Genomic DNA, 25,490 nt, shown 5'->3' with positions numbered 1-25,490 from the left:
TGTGAAGTTTCTTTTGTGACACTCAAGGTATTTATTGTGAGTGCTGTGCCAATGCTTTACACATTGCCTCTGGTAAGACTGACTGCTCAGTGCCAAGCTACCCAAGGGTGAGTGCAAGTTATACACCTGCCCTCTCCCCATTTAAGAGAGTGCACACATATGCGGTGCACGGTACTAAAATTATGTACATCATTAAAATATCACACTTTTTAGCAGCACCACGGGCCGGGGTTATGAGGGAAAACCCAATGTCAAATGTATTGTGCTTCTGGCAAACAATCAACATATAAAGCAGCACACCGGCCTGCTTGGGGGAGCTTGTGGACTGGATGAGATATAGCTGCCTCCAGCTGAATGCAGGGAAGACAGAGGTGATGGTTGTTGGAAAACAGCCCTCTCTCTGGTCACAGAATTGGTGAATGAGGAACTAGGACGTACTCCGGTACCACAAGTAAAGGTGAAGAATCTGGGAGTATGATTCAATGAAAATCTGTCTTTTTCTGAGCAGATTACCGCTGTGGCCGGAGCCTGCTTTGGCATTCTCAAAATGCTACACAAAATGTTAGTTGAAGAATCACAATTGTGTGGTGAACAAGCGCACAGCGTATTTCAATTATGGTAGAAATGTTAGAGAATAAAGTTAATTGGTGCTCTCAAGGTATCGTCTCCTGTCCTTGTGACGATAAGGTTTCGTAGAAATTAGAAGTGCATCCAATCGGTGATTGTTTGCATTCCTCGAGGCACACGAAAGTAAAATTCAAAAGCGGGTTCAAATAACTCTCATATGCAAAATAGTTCAAATTGTCGAGTTCATTTATTATATTTTCATTGTTTCTCAAGTCATCTTCTATCAAAAAACATCAATCCATGATGATATTCATTATGCAACTGATTCATATATGCTCCTATGCATTTCGGGCGTAGCCCTTCTTCCAGGAGCGTATCTATGAGTAAAAAAACGATAAACACTCATTCAATCTATTACTGTCATAAATTTCTGTGTATAAACAATGTCAAAGGATAAACAAATCAACAATAATGTGGTGATGACGGCATCTGAATGTGTGAGAAAACATGCAGGTTAATGTGATGCCCGTGCACAGTGAAGGGGTCGTGATATGAAAAAACGCTTACTGAATCGTTGAGTCTGAGTCCCGATATGATGTCTAAACAAAAAGAAGGGGGGGTTTAGAATAAAGTGGTATCCAAACAGGTAGGTCTGTCTAAGGTGACAAGTCTGGCCATGATACTCACAAAGAAATGTGTAACGGGAAAAATACGGCGGATAAATTCGTCTGCTCTCTGTGTGGTTGCTTCCGGGTACTGAACGTCTCCGCGGAACAAGGTGGCGTGAGCTTACGCGCTGCGTTTAAACTAGCGTGTATGTGAAAATAAAAAAAGGACTATGATGAAGGAATGGGTGTGTGAAGGTTAACGACGGACTGGGTTGAGGGAAAAAGAACGGGTCAAAGAGCCAAAAAACGGACTATGGTAGTGTTCAAGAATCCACGGGTTTGCGCGGTTAAATGATGTGTGTGAACAGTGTGGGTGTAAGGACCGTGTCAGGTATTAGTAATGTCGAATGGTTGACACAAATAAACATCATAATCGAAATATAAATTAATAAAACAATGTGTTGATAAAACAAACTAAAACTAACTAAAATGAAAAATATTTACATGAATCCGGATTGGTCTAACAATTTGAGAATGTATGCTCGTTATATCGATGACTTATTTATTGTGTGGTCTAACACTAAAAAGACTTTGGAACAAGCACTCATGAATTTGAACAGAGTAGACACACGCATTCAATTTACGTGGACAATTGATCCCCAATCAGTAACATTTCTTGATGTTCTAGTAAAACTTGATAACAATCAAATTTCTACAGATATCTACCGAAAACCTACAGACCGTAACAATCTTTTACTCTACACAAGCTTTCACCAAGGTACATTAAAGCGTCACCTCCCGAAATCCCAGATGCTAAGAGTGAAACGCATCATTTCAGACCCGATTCTAGCCAATGATCGCATAAAAGAAATGGGAGCAAGATTCAGAGACAGAGGATATCCGGAACGAATCATAGAAACTGCAAGCAATGAAATCCAATTGATTAGTCGTGAACAACTATTGAAACCCATTCTGAAAACACCAAAGGACAGAACTTTCATAGTCTCTAAATTTTCAAACGTCAGTTCAGGCTATAAAAGGATCATACTCAAACATTGGTCGATACTGAGAGTAGAACCTGATTTCAATGGAGTATTTGATCATCAACCCATATTTGCTCACACGAGAGGTAAAAACCTTGGTGAAATACTCACAAATTGTGACAGAGCCGACATCACTTTTAAAGGAACACGACCATGTGCAAATTGCAACAATTGCAATAACATAATTCCAGGAAACAAAGTCACACACCCTATGAAGGGACAACAAATCAATCTGAAAGTTACAGCCACATGTGACACCACCAACGTGGTTTATATGCTCAAATGCCCTTGCGGCAAAGCATACATTGGGAAAACTGAACGCAAATTGAAAACACGCTTAAACGAACACAAATCGAACATAAGAACTAAAAACATGAAATCATCGGTAGCAGCACATTTTCTGGAAATGAACCACAACATCTCACAGTTGAAATTCATGGTACTCGAAACAATACAAAAAATTGAAGGCAGAGACCACACGAAGCACCTACTACGTCGTGAAAACTACTGGATTTACAGATTGAACACGACAAAACCCCATGGATTAAATGATCGCATTGAGTTTTCATGTTACCTGTAATTGATAATTGACAACCCATATGGGCACACGTTCTGGACATTTGATCTGATGCTACAACAAGCTTCATGTTTCATTTTAGTTAGTTTTAGTTTGTTTTATCAACACATTGTTTTATTAATTTATATTTCGATTATGATGTTTATTTGTGTCAACCATTCGACATTACTAATACCTGACACGGTCCTTACACCCACACTGTTCACCCACATCATTTAACCGCGCAAACCCGTGGATTCTTGAACACTACCATAGTCCGTTTTTTGGCTCTTTGACCCGTTCTTTTTCCCTCAACCCAGTCCGTCGTTAACCTTCACACACCCATTCCTTCATCATAGTCCTTTTTTATTTTCACACACACGCTAGTTTAAACGCAGCACGTAACCTCACGCCACCTTGTTCCGCGGAGACGTTCAGTACCCGGAAGCAACCACACAGAGAGCAGACGAATTTATCCGCCGTATTTTTCCCGTTACACATTTCTTTGTGAGTATCATGGCCAGACTTGTCACCTTAGACAGACCTACCTGTTTGGATACCACTTTATTCTAAACCCCCCTTCTTTTTGTTTAGACATCATATCGGGACTCAGACTCAACGATTCAGTAAGCGTTTTTTCATATCACGACCCCTTCACTGTGCACGGGCATCACATTAACCTGCATGTTTTCTCACACATTCGGATGCCGTCATCACCACATTATTGTTGATTTGTTTATCCTTTGACATTGTTTATACACAGAAATTTATGACAGTAATAGATTGAATGAGTGTTTATCGTTTTTTTACTCATAGATAGGCTCCCGGAAGAAGGGCTACGCCCGAAATGCATAGGAGCATATATGAATCAGTTGCATAATGAATATCATCATGGATTGATGTTTTTTGATAGAAGATGACTTGAAATACAATGAAAATATAATAAATGAACTCGACAATTTGAACTATTTTGCATATGAGAGTTATTTGAACCCGCTTTTGAATTTTACTTTCGTGTGCCTCGAGGGATGGAAACAATCACCGATTGGATGCACTTCTAATTTCTACACAAAATGTTAGACCTTCTCCCCTTGACGCTAAAAGAACTATAATACAGGCTCTTGTTACATCTCGCCTTGATTACTGTAACATATTGTACGTAGGGGTGACTGCTAGCAATTTAAACCTCTTGCAGAAGGTCCAAAATGCTGCAGCCCAGCTGATCTTGAATATCCCGAGGCGGGTCTCAGTGGGGGAAGCTCTAAAGAAACTTCATTGGCTCCCAATTCAGGCCAGAGTTACTTTTAAGAGGTACAAAAGGGGGTGGTGATGGACGGAGCATCTGAACCAATCAAACACCCACACCCAGTCAAAAGATCTGGGTTTAATCCATCACCGTTCTTTAGCCCACTCTGCCACCCCAGTTCAGACATGGCCATATGCAAATCAGTCTGACCCTGTGCCTCATGGGAACAGTCCAGCCCGAACTGCCAAGCCATGCCTTCCCTGGACCGGACACAAGCTTCCTAGGACCGGTTTCTGGCATTCCAGCCGTCTTCAGCCAGGCTTGCTTGAATCCAGTGGCAAAGTGAGCAAGCCCTGCCAAACTTATGGCGAACAAAGAGGTAAAAAAGGGGGTGGTGATGGACGGAGCTTCTGAACCAATCAAACACTCACACCCAGTCAAAAGATCTGGGTTTAATCCAGGGAACAGTCCAGCCTGAACTGCCGAGCCATGCCTTCCCTGGACCGGACACAAGCTTCCTAGGACCGAGAGAGTTACTTTTAAGGCCTTATGCTTTGGTCACAGGATCCTTAGTCAGAAGGGGCTGCGATTCTTGCTCCCCCTTCTTACAGTGTATCGGCCCGCAAGGGATCTGAGATCTCTTGGCTCTGCTAGAGTGATTGTGCCCACGGTGCGAAAGGTTCGAGCTGGAGGGAGATCTTTTGGCTTCCTGGCAGCTAGGGCTTGGAATGACCTTCCTGTGGATCTTAGGACCTGTGTGTCGGAGCCTTTGTTCTGAAACAATTTAAAATCCTGGCTCCTCCGACACCCTTCTGGTGGCCGGAAGTAATATTCTTAACTTCTATTGTTTTGTCAGTTTTATGCACAGGAAGGTCACTATTCCAGGATTGTCGCTGGGTTTTCATTGATGTTCTAGCGTGGAGAAACATCCGTTGGAGTAACCAGGCGCTTTACAAGCTTACTAATAATAATGATAATAATAATAATGTTGTGAATCACAGGCAGGCCGCACAGGATTACTCCCACTCACACCTACCCACTCTGCGCTGCTTCGTGGGACAATAGGTATCAGTCAGTTCATATGGCACGCTCTTACACACACATATGCACTCAGCACCCTAATGTGGTGCCACTGCTACCCAGCAGGTCAATGTTTCACCCTCTGAACACTCTTTGGCCCAAGACTCCCTCCACCCTCTGGTTCAGCCCAATTGTCCTATACCCCAGATGGAATTTTTCCACCCTCCCCACACTGTCTGAGTTCTCGGAAAACAGGTGGAAATATGTAGTGGTTTTAGTTAGGAAGTAGACGTAAACAAGGGATAGTTTAGCAGCCACTCAGGAAGTTCACCCACAGGTCTCAAAATACAAAGGAGTCACGCAGTCTCTCGATCCGCATCCGAACTCTCTCAGAAGCGTTCTTCAACCCAGTCAATCTCTCTTGCTACTACCTGGCACCGAGATTTCTTCAGGAGGGCCCAGGTATGGAGAGGGCAGTTGATCCGCCACAATGAAGGTCAACAAGGGAACAACTGATGAATAGGAAGTAACACTGGGGAGCCTCTCAATAGGATGAGGTGTACATGATGAGCCAGGTCGTGCACAGGCAATCAGACACAGCACCTTGTATGCATTGGTATGAGTCGCACCAGGCACTTCAGATTTTAAATACTATGAGTTGCAAATTATGTACTTCCCAGGTAATTCCGGTCAGACACAGCAAAGAGATTCAATTCCATACCTCTCTGGAAAGTAGGCATGATGTCCAGTGCACGATGATATAGGCTGCACCAGACCAGTCTGGTCACACACAAAGGAGCTAGTTCAGCAGAGCCACAAGAGGTAGAATGAGACTCTACTATGGGTACACTCCACCTCCAAGGGTCGCACCCTGTGAATCGGACACTGCACACAATGGGCATGCAGTCAGCATGTCGCACGAGAGAGATGCAGCACGATTAACTAAACGGGCTACGCAGAGTTCGACAACCGGTGAATCTGCTCACCACCAACCAGACGCTTATGAGTGTCAGGGTCCCCACAGTACAGAAACCAAACATCCTAGATGTGGGCAAGATTTCCTGTCTCCGCACTAGACAATCTGGCATCCAGAAACAAGTCTTAGTTCCATGCTCACACCACGCTACCCACTGGGGTTCAGTAGCTGAGGTGGGCACTTGAGAGGGTACCGCTCTCCAGATGTCACAGGTAGATGGTGAAGGTCCCTCGTAGGAAATCTTTGATGTCCCTGTGAAACTGGGGGAGAACCGGAGAAACACAGTCAGGCCCTTGGAGAGCACACTTCAGAGCGCCACATTTCAGCAGGTCCTCAGCCCAGGCCAGACACCTTTTCGGATAGTTATCCTCCATGTGCACAACAGAATCCTCTGGCAATGTGCACCACGCAGTCCGGGTTCTCCGGTCCCACGTCCCCCACAAGCGTATCTCACCCTATGCTGAAGGATGGCACCCTTAGTTATACTGCTGTGTCTCTTTGAAGTTTGGGGTTGTTTAGGGGGCTTCCCCTTTGAACCACAGATGTCTTCCCTAAATTGTAGGCCTGTCTGCTATGAGCTGTGGAATGTTGATCTTAGCCTTTAGTGGGACCTTGATCCGACCCGTAGAGGCTAAGTGTCACAACTTATATCTTCAATCTATCCCATTCAGCCCTCAAATAGCAGAGGTCTGAAGTTCCTGTGGGATGCCCATGGTTTATGGCTGTCACATGGGGAAAGACCCCTGGTATCCACTGGAGTGAGACACCACGTTCACCGAGACTCTTGGAGCATATAAATGTCCATATTCGATAAGTGCCTTTAATAAGCAAGTTATGTCAAAACCCCCTTTACCAACGGAAAGGGTTTGGCACTGCGAATCCATTTATATGAAACATCATGAGACTCCTCCACTGGAATCAACTATTGCAGTCCGAAGTAATCTCAACCACTTCCCCATGTTAACCTATGGGAAGAGCAGGCCTCATAGGTAGTGAAAATACACATAGGTATTCCACACTACCTGGGTGCACATGCGCTATTGCACACAACAACCTACCATGGCAGGAGGGACATATAGTTCCCAGCACCGGTGGTGCAAGTGTACCCACCCAAGTCTGCACAGCAGACAGGACATGGGTTTAACTAATACGTGTGTCTGTGCTCACGCAAAAGTCTGTGTTGGCAGGGGGCACACGCAATCACTGGCACCATAGGTGCAGGTGCGCACTCACAGCAGCCTAGAATGGCAAGCTGCTCTCGAATTTACTCACGATAGATTTTAATTTAATTTCTAATTTAAAACATTTATAAAGCGCAGCGTGCACCGAACGGTTTCTTGGCGCTAGTGGAGGGGATTGGCTACAGAGACAAAAGTGGAGCCCGGTATAAGAGCCGGGGAAGGAGAATTACACAGGGAATGCCTGTTTAAAAAGAAACGTTTTTAGTTCCTTACGGAAGGATGCATAGTGGGTAGACGCACGTAAGTGGTCTGGAAGGGAGTTCCAGAAAGTGGGGGCCAAGGTGGAAAAGTTGGACCCACCCCACTTTTTGCGTCTAAAGCGTGGGATTTGGAGGAGGGACTTGGAGGAGGAACGAAGTTGTCTAGAGGGAACGTATTCTTTTATTAGTGAGGAGATGAAGGCGGGTGCGGTGCCTTGACGAGCCTGGAATACCATGCAGGCGGTTTTGAACAGAGAACGTTCCTTGATCGGGAGCCAATGAAGCTCCCTGAGGAGGGGTGTGGAGTGGTGGTAGCGTGGGAGACCAAAAACCAGCCGGGCGGCTTGGTTTTGGACCACCTGTAGCCTCCTTAGGCTGTATGCTGGTATGCCGTTGTAGAGGGCATTGGCGTAATCCAGTCGTGATACGACTAAAGCGGCCATGATCATTTTGAGTGCCTGGGGGGAGAAGAAGCGAGCGACAGTGCGGATAGTTCGGAGGGTGAGGAAACAGGAGGAGACCACGGAACTGATTTGAGAGTGGAGGGTAAGCTGATTATTCATTTTAACCCCCAGTGTTTTGACCGTGGTAGAAGGAGTGGGGGGGGACCAAAGGTGGGGGGCCAGAAGAGAGAGTTCCAGGGACTGGACGGACCTCCGGTAAGAACCAACTCGGTTTTGTCCGGATTCAACTTGAGATGCCAGTTCTGAAATGACAGATCAGCATGTGTTTCAGAACATGGAATCAGCACCACGTCCGAGCACGGATATGAAGGGTGCGCACGCTTTCATGCGTATTTACAGTGTGAACATGTCCACAGCCTGGAGGCCCCATAAGAGAATGCGCAAAACCCAGGTGGAAAAGCAAAAACTTTTCAGGCAATTCTACCAACAAGTATCAGGTCCAACACGCCCTATCTGTAGGCATCCCCTCTTGGTCTGATAATGTTTTTATATCCACTTTTGTTTTTGTACAAAACAACTGACGTAACTAAACTTAAGGGGGCCCCCTTGCAAACTACATGGAGAAGCCCCCCTCTGGACTCAGTCAGGAGATCTCAGGCCAGGGTACTGTGCAGAGGGGGCCCTTGGAGTTCAGACCCTCCAGCACTGCAGAGGCAGCGGGCCTATGTTACGCCAGTGTGCAAAACTCCTGTAGGTTTCAATTCCTCACTTTATGCTCTGAAAACATTTCTATGTAGATTACATTAAGCCAGTCCCTACATTCAGTAACTGCTCATTTAAAGCCCCAATATTTGCACTCTCTGCAATCAAAATGTAGAAAATCAACACGGAGAAATAGCGAGCTCCGTGTCATGGAAAAGTGTCTAAACCTTTCACTCTCCTTCCCTCTAGCTGCCACCATTTTTATCTCAGGTATTCCTGCTTTCTTTCAGCTTACATTCATACTGACCACCATTTGCTATGCTCAAATTCACATATTTACCCATTTCTAACGACGGCACCAAATGACTTGTCAATTCTCATGCTAGGAGAATAACATTGAGTTGGGTAAAGGACGTACATGAAATGAATGAAGGGAATTTATAAAGTGCGCAGCTACTCCGAAGAGTGTCCTGGTGCTAACGGAAGGAACAAATGGTACGCACCCAGTAACCAAAACCTTACTGTCAAATGAAAAAATGCCACATTGTTAGGTTTCTACAAAGTGTGGTCTCAAGGGGGATCTGACGCAATTCGCATCAGAGTTTATTCCAAGCAGTGGTAGTACAAAAAGTAAAGGCGTTGCCGCCTCTTCGAAGATGCTTAATGCTAGGAATAGTCAGCAGCGAAGCAGAAGCTGAACCAGCAAGCAGTGTATTGAAAGACATTTTTCTCAGTCTTATTATTTACTAATATTATATTGCCATTAGTATTAATGAGGTCCTTTGGTGTTTGGACTTCCTCTTCACCCTCTTGACACTTTAGCCTTCTCAAAAACATCTGGTTTGACAGCATCTATATTATGCCTGACCCCACCACCACTTTTTATTCCATCGCCTCTACTACCTTTATTGATTCCCAAACCACTGGCCCTTTTAACTTTTTGTAGTGATTGTCTCAGCTTCTCCATTACCACCCTGTCAATCCTCACCAAGTCCTCCGGCAATGACGACTCTCCCCTTCAGGTAGCCAGCAACAAAGTCTGCTCTCCTATTCCTCAGGAGACACGAGCGGTCGGTTTTCACCCATCCACCTGTATATATGGGGACAGAATCAGTGGTGAAAAGTGTTTCAGTACTCAAATCCCCTTGTATGAAATCCAGTGACTTGCAATGAAAATCCACCAGATGGCCTTGTTGTCCCCTTTCAACTCAGGCTCCTGCTCACCTTGCTCGAGGTTGAAGGCATCCATGGTCTTGGTGAATTTGGGGCGCCGGTAAGTGCCCCCCTGGCGCAGGCCGCCCAAGCTGTACAGGTTTTCGTCAGTCATGACCACACCGGAGAAGGCTCTCTTGTTGGGTATGCTGGGGAATTTGGTCCATGATCGGTTCTCGATGTCGAAGACCTCAAAGGCATTGACTGCATATTTGGACTGTCTTCCACCTGTGAAAAGATGGAAAAGGAAAATGTCAAGCACATTATATCCCTGGTAGGAAGTAAGTTACTGCCAAAGTCTAGACACAGCTACTTTATAAACATCTACTTTATAAAAATCTCACATTTCAAAGACAAAAGCCCAGTGTTATATGTAGCCGGTGTCCATCCTGTTTCCCCCCTTTTCTCTTTTCTCTGCAAGTTATCCCACTTGGCATTTTCTCTTTTGATCTCTGAACCCCAGAAACCACTAATGTCCAATCTCTAGTGCTTACTGAAAGTCCTAAGCAGCTGCGAGCTAGAAAAACACCAATGGTGTGCTACTGCTTTGTACACCTAGGAATAAACTCCCTTGCATGGTATTGAAAAGACAGCACAGTTACTGAACCCCTGGAAGGAGCTCTACTGACACCACTGTGTAAAACCCATGTAGTCTTCCTGAAAAGAATCTCCCTTAACACAGGCTGCATAGTAAGAAAACAGCAGTATCCCTTCTCAAATGCCTATGATTTTGATTGTCTCTACTACAGAGAAGATGTCTGTACTTGCTTCTTCCCCCACCCCAAACAGCAGGAACTGCTACACTCTTCTAAGTTGGTGTTTTGTGGATACCTGGATATAGGCTGAAATGTACATTTATCCCACCTAAATCCGTTTCCCTCCAATTTGTGTAGTAAAACAAATCACCGAATACGATTTTTCTTGAACCGCTCACAGCTTAAAAATGTAAACAAATCTTCTATTTAACTAAAAAGATATATACCCGGCACACTGAACCCAAATAACACTCTCAGGGCCTGATTGGACTTCACAAGTGTCTTCCTGGATGAGGAGCTGCATGTCGCCTGCATCCCATCCCCTGCCCCTACCCAGCTAGGAAAAAGCTAGTTGAAATGTTTCTGCATCCTTACTCTAAGCATATGGCTGAAGGCCATAAACACTTTTCTGGGGACATCAGCAATATCCCAGAAACAGGCTATATGTACTCCTGAAACAGCGGAGTTGACACAAGAACCAGAACAGCAAGCCACAGTGGAGAACTCACTGGACTAACCAAGAAAGCTACAAGTGCAGGTGAGCAGGCCTCAGCAGTACTCCTGGCTGGTGAGCATACTGTACTATACCAATGAACCTGTAACCTCCCTCATCCTGCTCTGTATAGCTGCCCACAGCACAGCGGTCAGCCCACTGCCTGGGCCTATGACCCTCACCTCTGTGCAGCAAAAGCCTGTTAAGATGCACCACGCCTCATTATCCTCTACTGTCCGGCACCCAATAATTCCTGTACTGAATCCAGATGTAGGCCTTATTATCCACTACACGACTAAAGCCCCTGAACCAAGCTGGAATCCTGGAGAGGCAAGGCAAGTCCATAGGTGCTATAAGATCCTCACTGAATGACAAGGGCTGAGATACAGATCAGAATATTCAGGCACCCTAAGACACCAGTGCAACCCAACCACAGCCAGCAGTGGTGGAGATACAGACCAGAATCCAAGGGTCACCCTAGTGTATCAGTGCAACCCTACCACTACTAGTAGTGATAGTGATACTGTTCGGAATGCTGAGGCCCCCTAAGACAGCAGTGCAATCCTACCGACACCAGCAGTAATGGAGATACAGATCAGAATGTTCAGGCACCCCAAGACACCAGTGCAACCCGACCACAACCAGCAGTGATACAGACCAGAATCCTAGGGCACCCTAGTGTATCAGTGCAACCCTACCACTACTAGCAGTGATGGAGATACAGACCAGAATCCTAGGGCACCCGAAGACACCAGTGCAACCCTACCACTACTAGCAGTTATGGAGATACGGATCAGAATGCTGAGGCACACTAAGACACCAGTGCAATCCTACCGACACCAGCGGTAATGGAGATATAGACCAAATTCATAGGTCACCCTAAGGTACCAGTCAGAGCCTACCACAACCAGCAGTGATGGAGTTACATAAGGCGCCCTAAATTACCAGTGCAACCATAACACAAGCAGCAGTGATGGAGGAATCCCACGGCTGGCTGCAAAATACTGCACCTCACAGTAACCCACTACATGCACCTCACAATCAATGCAGCTCTGACACCTTGGAATACTTTCATCCCCGCTGTATAATTTCACAGCAGCAGTGTTACAACCACTGCTATATTCAAAGCTACTTTGTTTCATCTGTTGCTAAATTGCTCAGGAATGTATAGCTGCAAATTGCAACATTAAATGCAGCATCGTTTCTGTAAAGACCTGGAGCTAACAAAACACCTGTGGTTTGGGATTAGAGAAAGAACTGAGGTAAAATGATAAAGTAAACCTGAGAGACTGTCGTGACTGGTTAACTCTGGACTAGAGACATCTAGTCTTCACTGGGGGTCATCATTTTAACTACTCTATTAATAGCTTTGGGTAATAAATATGCATTTATTTAAAAACTAACACCACTGGCTGGACAATGGCCTTTGATAGTGATATCGGCTGCACTGTATCTAGTACCAGCCTTCACTCCCACTCCCTGCCAGACAATCACTGCTCTCTCAGATACCCAAGAAGGATCCAGAAAGGAAGAAATCCTGTCTACCCACTGGTGGCCAAATACCCAGAACGCTTGTCCGCTGGGTAGAACATGCTGGGTTACCTGGTAAACGGCTAAGTGCTCCTAAAAGGCACCAGGAGATGCAGAAAAAGCTTGTTTGGTCGTCGGAAGATGTTGTGGAATCCAGGTAAAAACTGCACACAAGAGGCCCCAGTTATGAGTAGGAAGGAACAAATGTTTTCAGAAAAAAGAGAGTTTTCCTTGGCCAGACAGGTCCAGTGTTGTCGTGTAGTGATGCCTTAGCTCGGTAATGAATACACAGGAGCCAGGTACCGGTTTACATCTCTTTATTATTTGGTGTGCTCAGGGTGCCTCTTGCGTCCGTCCTCATCGCCGTCCTGATCTCGAGTGTCCTCTTCCTGTCCGGCCACAGGAAGTTGTGTCCAGTGACCTGGACGCTGCCCTGTGGCCCACAGGGTCCTAGTGCCCTGTGTTGGTGGTCAAGTCACCACATCTCCCCCTTTGTTGCAAACAGAATGTCTTTGTCCCATGTGCAAGTCCTTGGCACAGGAAAGGGAGAGAGAGAGAGAGAGAGAGAGAGAGAGAGAGAGAGAGAGAGAGAGAGAGTCTCTACATTTCTTCTAGTAGTCTTCTTGTCTTCTTGCACTCCCTTTTTGGTCTTTGTTCTCTGCCCTGTTCTTGTCCTCCGTTTTCCTCTTTTGTTAGTACTGTCTCCCTTTTTGGTCTTTGTTCTTGTTCTCTGTCTTCTGTTGTTGTTGCACATTCTTCTTCCTCCACTTTCAATTCCTTGAAGTGGCAGCCGTTTCTTGTTATTTTCCTGTTGTCAGAAGCTGCAGTCACCATTGACCCCTTCACATCAGTCACAACCAGCGGGTCTCTTGAGAATGGACTGTCCGACTTCCTTTGTTGTTTCTGTCGCACTACCACCAGATCCCCTTCAGCCAGCTGGTGTTCTGTTGCATTTCTCCTTTTGTCGGCATATTCTTTCATTTTTTGTTTCGCTTGGTGATCTCTGGCCGCAATGTCACTTCTGGTCCTGTTTTCCGTTACCTCTATCTGAGGTAACCTTGTTCTGCTCGATCTCCCCAGCACCAGCTCTGCTGGGCACTTGCCGGTGGAGCTGTGAGGGGTGTTCCTGTAGTCTCTGAGCACTTGACAAAGCGCTTGTCCAATAGATATTTGCGTCAACTTTGCCCGCATTATGGCTTTCTTGATGGTCCCCATTAATCGTTCTGCCATTCCATTGGCCTGTGGCCACAGAGGAGTTATTTTCCGATGCTTTATCCCCAGGTATCCCAGGAATCTGCGGAATTCCTCTCCCGAGAATGGAGGACCGTTGTCCGTTTTCAGTGTTTGTGGGGAGCCCCAGGCGGCAAATATGTCATCTAGCACTGGTAGCGTAGCACTTGCCGACGTCGACGATACTTCTCTTACTATTGGAAACCTCGAAAATTCGTCAATGACCACTAGTAGGTATTTTCCATTCTCCAGTGGCCCATAGAAGTCTGTTGCCAGCTCTGTCCATACTGCAGGTGGCAGTTCCGACATTTTTAGTGATGTCGGTTTGGCGGGAGGTCCTGTTACTTGACAGGTGTGGCAGTGCGATATCTCTTCCTCTACCATGTTGTCCAATCCCGGGAACCACACTTTTTCTCTCAGCATCTTCTTTGTCGCCACAATGCCTCGATGCGACTCATGTGCTAGTTCAACTGTTCTCTTTCTGAGCCGACGTGGTATTACAATTCTTGAGCCCCTCATCAATATTCCTTTTTCTGTTTCAGACAGCTCTTCGCTTATCTTTTTGAAGGCCAGCAGTTCCTCTTTATTGACTCCTTCTTCTGTGATGGTGTTGCTGTTGATGTGTCTCCACCTCTGCTGCCGTACCATCACTCCAACGGCTTTCATTGTCGGGTCTCCATTTGTTTCTCGCTCTAGTTCTTCATTTGTTATGGATGCCGGAGTGCTCTGTCTCACGATGAAGTTCAGATATTCCTCTGCCATCGTGGTGCCCCCTTTTTGATAGGGAAGCGGATGCCGTGACATGTAATCCGCTGGATTTTGATCTTTCCCTGGTTTATGGACAGTCGTGAAGTTGTAGTCCATCAACCTGATTCCCCATCGTTCAATTCTTGGTGGTATCTTTGCCTTTGGGTTTCCATATATTGTCACTAGCGCTTGATGATCTGTTACGATCGTGAACGGTTTTCCGTATATGAACATGTGATAGTGCTCACATGCCCATACTACCGCCAAACTCTCCTTTTCTGGTTGAGAGTATGCCCTCTCAATGTCTGACAAGCTCTTGCTTCCGTATGCCACTATCTGTCGCGGTGAGTCTTTTCCTGGCTTGTGTTGTGCTAGTATCGCACCAAGGCCTACCGGGCTGGCATCCACTGTCAGTTCGGTGCAAAGTCTCGGGTCAAAATAGGCTAGGTGGTCCACTGCCGTTACTGATGCCCTTATTTCTTCGAACGCCCTTTGACACTCTGTTGTCCAGTCAAATGCTTGGCCCTGCTTCGTCAGTTCTCTCAACGGCGTACTCACTGTCGCAAAGTCCTTTATGTATCTCGCGCAGTAGCTGGCAAGACCGAGGAATGAGCGCACGTCAGCGACATCCTTTGGTTCTTTTGCTTTTTCAAGGGTGTCTATTTTGCCCCGATCTGGTCTCATTCCTTTCTTTGAAAAGACGTGTCCGAAGAATACTAGTTCTTCTCTGCCTAGCTCGCATTTTTTTTCGTTTACTGTCAGGCCCACCTCTACTAGCTGCGAGCACACTTCTCTCAAAGCCTTATCATGTTCGTCATCACATCTGCCAAACACCAGGATATCATCACTATAGTTCAGACTCTTTTTGATCGGTCTTATTATTTGCCTTATTGTTTCCTGGAAGATCTCTGCTGCTGACGATATTCCGAAGCTTAGCCTCTTGTAGCGTGCCACCTTCCCGCTGGTGGTTTAGTTGTGTGGCCTAGTCATAGCCCTAGACTTCACTTACACTTAATGTTTCTATTTTAATCATCTGTACAATCTATCACTTGTTTCATGCTGGCTTTTCCTGGCAGTTTTATCTCTATTTCTCTTCCTGATGGTTTCATTTTGTGTACACACCTATGAACCCGACAAACTTCAAATTGCAGCACGTGTTTTTTATGTTTTTAATGTTCTACAGTGTGTTTTATGTAATAGTGTTCATACGCAAAAGTCAGAAAACCGGAGTACCGAGCATAAAAAATAAACATTTTACAATACAGTTTCATTGATAATCCATCTAAAGTGCACTGCAGCGGCCCCGCTTACAAAACTGAAGCAAGAACAACAAAACAAGGCTCCTTCTGAAACCAAGGGGAGAACTTGAATTAATGCGTTCACTTATCAGTACAGAAACCATAGAGCTTGAGGTGGTATGCCCCGTAAGCCCCCACCTCGTTCCAAGTGGTCGACTCCGCCCCGCCCCTCCCCCCAGCGCTCCTCCTTTCTTACCCAGCACGTAGATCTTGGTGCCGCGCAGGTAGGAGGTGGCCCCGTAGCGCGGGGTGGGCATGTTGGCCATGTGCACCCAGATGTCCTTCAGCATGTCGTACTGCTGCAGGTGGCTGTGCGGCCGCAGGTCCAGGCCCATCCCGCCGGCGGCGTAGACTCGGCAGTCTGCAGAGACAGAGAATGGAAAGACGTCACAGGGTCTGAAAGCTCTGGGCCCGGTAGGGCAGACGGGCCTTGAGGCCCAATATTTTGGAGCAAGTTACTAGAGGCGCGGGGCAGCTGGGAATTCTTACCCTCCTAATCCCCCCTTAACAACCAGTTGAGTTGGTACAGCAGCAAGGCCGCCTCTGTTGGTACAGCAGAAAGGCCGCCTCTGTAGAGCAGAGGCAGCTATAGGGAAAATAATTACTGGAAGGAAGTCCTGGGAATCCTTTCAGTTTCCTTATTTTTTTGCAGTTTTATACAGCGTTAACTCAACCCGAAGGTAGCGCTTTACATGAGCATCTCAGTGCTTAATTTGAGCTGGTGGTATCTGGTGCTTAGCACCGGCACTTAATCATCAACACGGGCGCTTTTCATGAGCAGCAGTTAAGGATACATTAATTTATGGTAGGCACTGAAAGACATACAGCCTGATTCATCAAGCCAAAATCGGCTCGCAAAGGGCCAGATTCTGAGAATTTGGCCCTTTGCGAGCGCTATTTTTGCATTTGGGATTCATCATCCCAAATGCAAAAATCGGTAATAGTGATTTCGCTATTTTGCGAGGAATTACATTTAAGGAATCTCTATTTGAGATTCCTTAAATGCAATTCATCATCCATTTAAAAATTACGAATTCGCAATTTCGGCCCGCTATTTACCGCGAGGTCAAACCTCGTGGTAAATAGCGAAAACTTAGAAAAATGCTTTTAAAAGCATTTTTCTAAGTTGCATGTTGCACACACACATGTCCTTTGGACATGTGTGTGCGAAACACCTGTTTCAATTTGCATTTAAGGGGTGCTACAGGGTGTCCTTTGGACACCCCTGGCACCTTTTAAATCGCTATCTTATTTGCGATTAGCTAATTGATAATCGCAAATAAGGAATACTCCCCATTCATTCCTATGGGCCTTTTGGCCCATAGGAATGAATGGGGAGTTATTCCTTATTTGCGATTAGCAATTTGCTAATCGCAAATAAGGAATGTGTAGGAATCGCATTTCTTTATGCAATTCCTACATGAATCCCGTTTTGCAAGTCCTTAATAGCGATTCGTTATGAATCGCTATTAGGGGCTCGCAAAACGGGAGATTGATGAATCAGGCTGTAAGTTATTTGCCCAGGCCTACAGGATCTTGAGCCCATGCCGAGACTCGAACCTGGCTCCCCAGCTCCGAAGTCGGCAGCTCTGGCCATTACTCCACATCCTCTATCCACTTTCATGGTAAGTAGCTGGTTCTGTTTTAGGTAGGAGTAATAGGCAGGTGCAAGCTGCCTCCTGACGAGAGCCCCAGCACTTATTTTTTTTTAACCAAATTAACCACTGGCGCCAGTTAGGTTACAGAAGGATACATACATTTTTGGTAGGCACAGGGAGATTAAGTGGTTTGCCCAGAATCACAGGATGATGAATCGAGCCGCTGCCTACCCTGGTTTCCCAGTTCCGAAGTCAGCAGCTCTGACCGTTATGTCATATTTTCTCCTTACAATCCAATGCACCTCTTTCCAGGCACGCAAATCGACACTGTGGACAAGGGACAAATGATGCATGTCTGGTTGATTGATGGCGCATGGCATTATTGGTTTTTCCTTCATCGATCGGCCCTGTTGCAGTTTGCACATTCTCACAGCAGGAGCTCAGGACACTAATCTGATTCCAATAACACCACAAATCTTTTCATCTCATGCAACCTCGTTGTCTGGTACGGAAATGACGGCTGCAGAGCCTCGCCTGCCACTTTAGCTTTTCTACAAGAACTGCGCAAGCGTGCACCGGCTTCTCCAACATACAGTACTTCCCGACATTACACAACCAAGACCAGGGCCGGTTCTAGGATTTTTGGGGCCCTGGGCAGAAAGGGAATGTGCGAGGCCCCTCTAAATTGCATAGACGTGACACATTCAGGCCCTGCACTTTGAAATAACCTTACAGGGCATACTCTTAGTACAGAACCTGGGAATAGGTTTCAAATACTCATTTAAATGTTTGCATCTAAGTAGCTGAAGGCTCTACTCAAGCTGCTTTGCGCCGGACCCCTGGTGTGCTACAACGCCCCCCCCTGCCTACCTTCCACAAGCATCTCTATCACAACTCATCAAGGGCTAAAAGAGAGTCATTTGAAGGGTTAAATGTGCGGGATATGGGGTGTCCTGCAGTGCCTTTGTGTGGGCAGCACAAGATTGGATCCCCAGTTACAGGCCGTGATTAGCCTGGGAGAGGCCATTTATTCCCTGAGCATCGCACTTATGGTGTAGAGCTGCGAGGCGCAAGGGGATGAGGCGCCCTTTCCCTGTACCTCGCAGTCATGGCACAGTGTGGCAATGCGCAGGGAAGTGCGTCCCTGAACTTGTTATTTCCAGACCTGCACATGATTGCGAGGTCTTGGGCCTCGCAGCGCTACATCACAGTCTTAGAGGTGCGGGCCCCATGTTGGTCGCTGGGCAAGGGGCACTGGGCAGCTGCCCACACTGCCCATGCCTAGCGCCGGCCCTGACCGAGACCCCCTAAATTCATAATGTGCAAAACTGCACCCCAGGTATCAGGACCTCCCGCAAACTTGCACTCAGTTTTTAATTTGTATTTACTGTTTGCTTGAATTTGTTCTGCACCGGGTGGTGGGACTGGCATTTTTGGGTTCTTCCACCCGATAGCACGTTGAGCGACGCCACTTCTGATTGGACGTGCTCTAGTCTTCATGTTTATAAGCAATGGTGGTGCGCGGAAGCGCGCAGCGGAGGCACCACTGGTGTGCCGAAGGTCTAAGGCAAGCCCGTCTGCACCCGAAAGCGTCCCAGAGGCATCCGCCATGGGCCATGCTGTAGGATTTACCGGGGTTCTTGAACAGCGCATCCAGTATGACAGCTCTACACTCGTCAGCCGCGGTGCAACAAAGAAATGCATTGGTAACATCGCTGATCTGGAGGGAGAAATTGCTTTTAAATGTGCGCGCTGCAGTTGGGTTCTCACCCATGGCGACAAGTTATCTACCATGAAAACAGCTCATATTACTGGGGGCTGCGCCAAGGTCTGATCTGGAGGTATTATAAGGCTTTATTGCTTAACACAGGTAATTTCCAGAAACACGAATCTCAGATCTTTGATCTACTGCATGGATATCTTCCTGATTTAATGTTTCTGACGGAAACTTGGCTTATGCAATTCTCAAACCTCACCCTAGCAGCAGCGATTCCCCCCGGCTATAAGGTCCTCAGGTTGGACTGCCTGGTTGGCAAAGGAGGGGGAGTAGCTATTATCTAAAAAAAAGACTATGTTTGCAATTCTATTTCTTTGGGAGAGCTGGAGGGTGCAGATTGCCTAGATTTCCACTGCTCCCTATCAGCACAACAATCTCTAGCAGGAACTCTGATTTACAGGCCCCCGGATCCAGCAGGCTACTTTCTGAACTCCATAAATGAAGTGATTGCACCCCAAGCCCTCAGATACATCCATTTTATGATATTGGGTGATATCAACATCCATATGGATATATCCACAGAGTCGGAAGCCAATTCCCTCACTGAATCTCTCTCAGTCCTCAACCTTGCTCCTTTTGTCTTTCATCCTACCCTATCACACCCTCAACCAGATCTTTGCTAATGTAGAGCTTGAGGTGGATGTGCCCCTACCCTTGGCATGGTCCGGCCACTATCTTATTAGTTTTAGGGTACCTAAGCTGGGAAGAGGTCTTCAGACTCCTGTAATTAACAAGCATTTCAATGCAATTGGTCTCGCCTTTGGGACCTTATATGTATTTAGCTATCCACCACATTAGCCTGGGTGCTGAAACATCTACTGTTCTTTAACATGGAGGGAAAGTAAGCACCAAACTGCATGATACACCAAGTATGGGAGCACATGGAGAGAAATATTGCTGGAAATGGTATAGTCCAAACCTCTGTTTTTAATATAAAAACAGGGCCTTCAGTGGTCATATCACTGAAAATACAAGACTTGAAAAAAATATTATTGTCTACGGGTGCCCGTGGAAGAAAATTTCTATGGACTGGAATCTAGAGAATGCTAAAGTGATTCTGGTATTTTACTTACCTATGCTGGCTGTTTTCTATCAAGAAAGTTAAATAGAGGCAGTTGCCTGAAAAATAAAAATAAGTCCCTCAGCAGAAAGCATTTCTGTTTTTTTTTCTATTAAGACAGTTAAATAGAGGCAGTTGAACAAAAAAAGTCCCTAAGCAGACAAGTCCTAGGGCTAGGGCTGATCTCCAGAACCCACATAGTACATACACATATAAGTATATACTCATATATAAGTATATACTAAAGTATATACAAGATGTCTCGAATGTTCGACCTAAAAAGGAACGCATGTTCAGAGCCTTCCACAGAGTCACATCTTCTGTGCTTGGGGCAGCATCGGAAGCTTCCACCCCCCTACTCTCTGGGAATTCAGAGAGATGCTCTTATTCTTGACACTTGGGTGCGCCACAGCGCTCACAAATTAGCCCCAATTCAGACATGTACCCCAAAGAAAATCAGATCTTCTGCTCCCTGGTTTAACGAGGCGCTTAGAACTAGTAAGAGCGTCTGCAAACAGGAAATGGAGAAAAACTTTGAATCTGATGCCAAATGCGAGTATAAACAGGCGCTGAAGTCCCATTACACTAAAGTCTATGAGGCAAAAAAAAAAATATCTGACAATCAAAACTGAGTTATCTAGCAACAAAAGTAAGGAGCTGTTTAATATTGTTAAAGCCTTTACCGCCCATTCTTCAATGGCCAAGGGTCTCCCGCTTTCTTCCGAATGGACGCACCAACTAGTGACTTTCTTTCATGGAAAAATTGTGACTATTCAAGAATCCTTCACCAGGGGGTCTCTCCATGATCATGATGCTTTGCCAGCTTCTACCCCTGAACCTACATCTGGAGATAACTGATTCCTAGATGGTCACGGAAAAATTGTGACTATTCAAGAATCCTTCTCCAGGGGGTTTTCCTATGATCATGAAGCTTTGCCAGCTTCTACCCCAGAACCTACATCTGGAACTACCCCCGTTCTCTTGCAGTTTCCCTGGTTGCAACCCAAAGGGTCCCTGGCTATTATTAAGGACCTCAAGTCTGGCTCCCCTGCCGACCCATGCCCTGCAAAACTCTTGGGAACTGTGGCCACGGCCATAAATCCTGTGGTAGAAAAATATTTAATTCCTCGTTAGCCACTGGCCATATACCTTCTTTATGGAAGCAGGCCAAAATCCTGCCACTGCTTAAGAAGCTTTCTGCTGACTCCAAAGTGTCAGCGAGTTATGGGCACATTTTCCTGCTGCCTGCATTTTCCAAGGTTCTGGAGAAATACGGGAACACCTTATCATGGACTATGCAGAAATGAATAACCTTTTGCATATCAGCCAGTTTGGCTTTAGAGCCAACTATAGCACTGAATCTACATTATTAGAGGTCTCAGAACATATCAAAGAGAGCCTTGATATGGCAGGGAAAGCCATCCTGATCTTATTAGATCTGTCAGCTGCCTTTGATACCGTTCCTCATAATAGGCTCCTGGACAGGATGCAGGCAGTCTGTATTGGCGGCTCTGTTCTAAAATGCCTCTTCCTTTTTCGAAGATAGAGGTCAGGAGGTAGGGACAACTTCCTTTGCAGCTGCAATCCCAGTCTTAATGTCGGGGTTCCGCAGGGCTCCATTTAGAGCCCCACACTATTTAATTTGTATATGTCCCCTCTTGCCTCACTGGCTGAAGAATACGGTGCTAAAATTATCTCATATGTCGACGATACACAGCTCCTGTTTACCTGTGACAGGGGAGAGGACTTTGAGGGTGAGAAGATCAGAATCTGCCTCTCTAATGTGTTTGCGTGGTTGAGGACCAACTAACTGAAATGTAACCCTGAGAAGTCAGAAATTATTTTTGGGGGCACTCCTCCTCCGGATGAATGGAGACACTGGTGGCCAGAAGACACTTCTGCTCTCCGCCTAACAAATGGAAAAAACCTTGGCATTATGATAGACAATATCTATGAGAGCTCAAGTCCAATCGGTAGTGGGAACCTGCTTTGGCCTCTTGCGGATGCTGAGGACATTTCTCCCTCTATTGACCCTGGACTGTAGGAAGACCGTGGTCCAGGCACTGGTTACTTCTAGAATAGACTATGTCAATGTCCTGTATCTGGGCCTTCCTGAATACCTGCTTAGGCGCCTGCAGATGGCCCAAAACGCAGCCTCAGGAGCAGTTCTTATGCTGAAGTCAAGGACCCATATTTCCCCACATCTCAAAGTTCTTCACTGGCTTCCAGTAAACAAAGAGGATCAGGTTCAAGGCTTTGGTACTATTCTTCAAGGCCTTTCATAGGAATGGCGTGGGCTAGCTCAGCAGGAGAATAACCCAGTACGTGCCACCCAGAACCCGGAGGTCCTTCTCTCTGAACCTGGCTTCTGTTCCCAGAATATTCCGTGCCCGGTCAGGCGGCATCTCTTTCAGGTCCTTAGGAGCACAGGCCTGGAACCCGCTCCCTATGTCATTGAGATCTGTGACATAGTTAGCCTTGTTTAAGAAATTGCTTAAAACCTGGTAATTCCGTCAATGATCGCCCATCCTTCAGCAGCATTTCATAGCACTAACGACGGGGTGTCAGTTGGGTTGTCGGGAAGGCTTGTATGAGTGCCGGGACACTCTTGTTGAGCGCTATATAAATGTCTTCATTCATTCATTCAAGATGCTCCACCAAAAATGTTGCAGATGGACCCCGATCACAGCATGCCCAGCTTCCTGTCACAGATCATGACTGGTATAGTGAGCGTTGTCATCAACACAGTGTTTATGACAAAAGCCCTAATTTAGAGTTTGATGGACAGGTTATTCCGTCACAAACATGACGTCAACGTGTCAAGCGCATTCTATCCTAATGCTCTTGTAATAAGGTGGACTGCCTTATTAAACGTCATGTTTGTAGAGTACTAGCCCGCCAAACTCAAATTTGGGTCCTAACTCTTCTTCTTACTTGCGAGTTAGGTTACTCAGAAGTTTATGCTCTTGCTCTACAAAAGCAATGTTTGTTTCAGAGGGCTCAGATATTGGGGGTTCCCTAGCCAAACGACTGACCGTGAATGGCACATAAACTAGTTCAGAAAACTCCACTGTCCCATCCCAAGCTGCTCATAAGTTACTTAGAGAGCTTCCCTCCCCCCCGAAACTGCTCTATAAAACCTCTAAAGTCATTCTGACGTCACTGGCAGCCATCTTTGAGGTCTAGCTTCCTTAACTGAAGCGTGGTCCTGCTTCGTAATAGCCAGCAAGCTGAACAAGCATTAGCTAAGCATGAATGAAAATAGCACAGATGTGAGGGGAATGGGGATGAGAGACAAGAAATACAGGTAGAGAGAGGAAGATAACATGTACACGTGGAATGCTAAAAGTGAAATAAAAACCAAGCATTGGCAAAACATAGCTTTCACCTTTAGAACCTATTGGCTTTACCAATGGTTTTGATGCGCATCACGGCTAAACAAAAAAAAAAGAAAAGGTGTAGCAGCCTCTGTGCCCATCATTTTATAGACAAGAGCATGCACACGCCTACAAAATGACACAGGTGCTTTTTTCCTTATTTAAACAATGAGAGGTGGATCATTCAAAAATAAAGGTAATGCATAATCAGTTTTTTTTCCCAATCTTTCAATGAAGGAGCGTGCTCGGGGAGCAGGTGGGATGTGGGCTGGAAGCAACACAGCATGGGTGGGAGTTGGAGGGAGGGGCAGCAACACAGTGAGGAAGTGACATGGAGGCGAGGGTGAGAGTAGGAAAGTGCACAATTGAGAACAACACGGGTGCAAAGGGAGAAGCACATAAACGAGGGAGAGCAACTGGGGTGCAGAGAAGCACACAGGCAAGAGAGAGCAACACAGCGGAGGTGGGGAAGTGAAATACAAGGGTGAGAGACAGTAACATGGACCACGGGGTAGAGAAGCACATGGACAAGGGAGGGGAACATGAGTGTGGGTGGGGGCACAGAAGCGCATGAGGGAGACAGCTGGTAAACACATGATTCATGTGGAGTGCTTGTGCTAAAAGAAACATAGTTCAATAAAAGTCAGCAGTGGAAGGAGCCATCCAATCAGAGAGATGGTAAAGAGGCTATACTCTAGAGGATGGACAAACACACGGTTGACAAGCTGCAACTAACATCAAGCAAGCAAATGACAATAAAGCTAACCAGTAATGACACTAAAGCTAACCGGTGGTAAGCAATGGGCTACTGTAAGCATAGATAAAGTCTCAGTAACCCACAGTAGGTCTTTTGCAACCAAACCGCTGCGCTGTCTGGTAGGCTCAAGGCAGGCTTGAGTCCCCTCAAGGAAGAGGTAGAACAATAAAACTCATCCATTCAGAACACAGTTTGACAAATGCAAGCACAAGAACAGGGAGGAAAGCAATCGAATCAGGAGCACACACCTATGATAGAGTGGGCTTTGGGTCAGCTCCTTGCTCATGGTTGGATGGCTTTGTTGTCTAAGGTTACTGTAAACAATAGGTCTGCCTGCAGACAGCAATAACTATCTGTACTCAAGACCTAAAAACAGGTCTTCGATTTTCAAAGGGGTGCAGAGTCCTGATCGCAGCCACGTCTTAGCTTTGACTCCAAGATCAGTGCAAGGCTTAACTTTTCAAGCCCATACTCCCACGCAGTGTAGTAAAATGGTAGCCCTGCCCCCTGACAACCAGAAGTCCCTGATTCCCCGGGGCTGCTCCAGGCAATGGAGACAGCTGCCGTTATGGTTCCTTTTACCCTTTCCACTATCAAAGGCTTCTGGAGGCTGGCTCCAGACAGGAAATATGCTCGATTGGAGTATCAATTTAAAAGGCTTTAGATCCTTGAAGGACATTTAATTCCCATTACATTTCTATTAATGTGATGTATGAAAGAGAACCACAGCTATTCATCAATCACAGCTCCCAGTGCTGATACAGAGGCCGAGGGAAGTGCCTGATATAACACACCAGGGTGCTTTGAGAAAAACATTAATTTGTTCATCGGGTCCCATAAGGGTTTCTTTTTTTGTGCAGCACTGAAGCTAAGCCAACTAGCCTGAAGGCAATCTAGCTCTTTGTCTACGATCTGCTGGTAAACTCAGGACAGGCTGGATCATCCGCAGCATACAAACTAACCAGATGCCTTTATGCACGGCGGACAACTAGGCGCTATGTATTACAAAGCCATTGAAGACTTGATTTTCATCCAACCCATAGGAAGGCATTTGAAAAGTCACCACAGGGCCGATTTTTGCAACCATTGGTAT

General features: G+C 46.1%; 1 protein-coding gene across 1 annotated transcript in view; it reads right to left on the bottom strand.

The window, feature by feature from the left end:
- The window catches only part of KLHDC8A (kelch domain containing 8A), a 180,617-nt gene that overhangs the window by 10,946 nt on the left and 144,181 nt on the right, over positions 1 to 25,490 (bottom strand). Inside the window, exons 3-5 of the mRNA XM_078641291.1 lie at positions 16,025 to 16,189; positions 9,788 to 10,003; positions 9,552 to 9,653 (exon numbers count right to left, since the gene is read on the bottom strand). Coding sequence (XP_078497417.1) covers positions 9,552 to 9,653; positions 9,788 to 10,003; positions 16,025 to 16,189 — 483 coding nt within the window. The remainder of the gene's footprint in view (positions 1 to 9,551; positions 9,654 to 9,787; positions 10,004 to 16,024; positions 16,190 to 25,490) is intronic.

Source organism: Lissotriton helveticus, chromosome 5_1 (genome assembly GCF_964261635.1).
Source record: "Lissotriton helveticus chromosome 5_1, aLisHel1.1, whole genome shotgun sequence".
Classification (NCBI taxonomy): domain Eukaryota; kingdom Metazoa; phylum Chordata; class Amphibia; order Caudata; family Salamandridae; genus Lissotriton; species Lissotriton helveticus.
The sequence above is the reverse complement of the archived record's forward strand: the minus strand, read 5'-3'. Positions and strand labels throughout refer to the sequence as shown.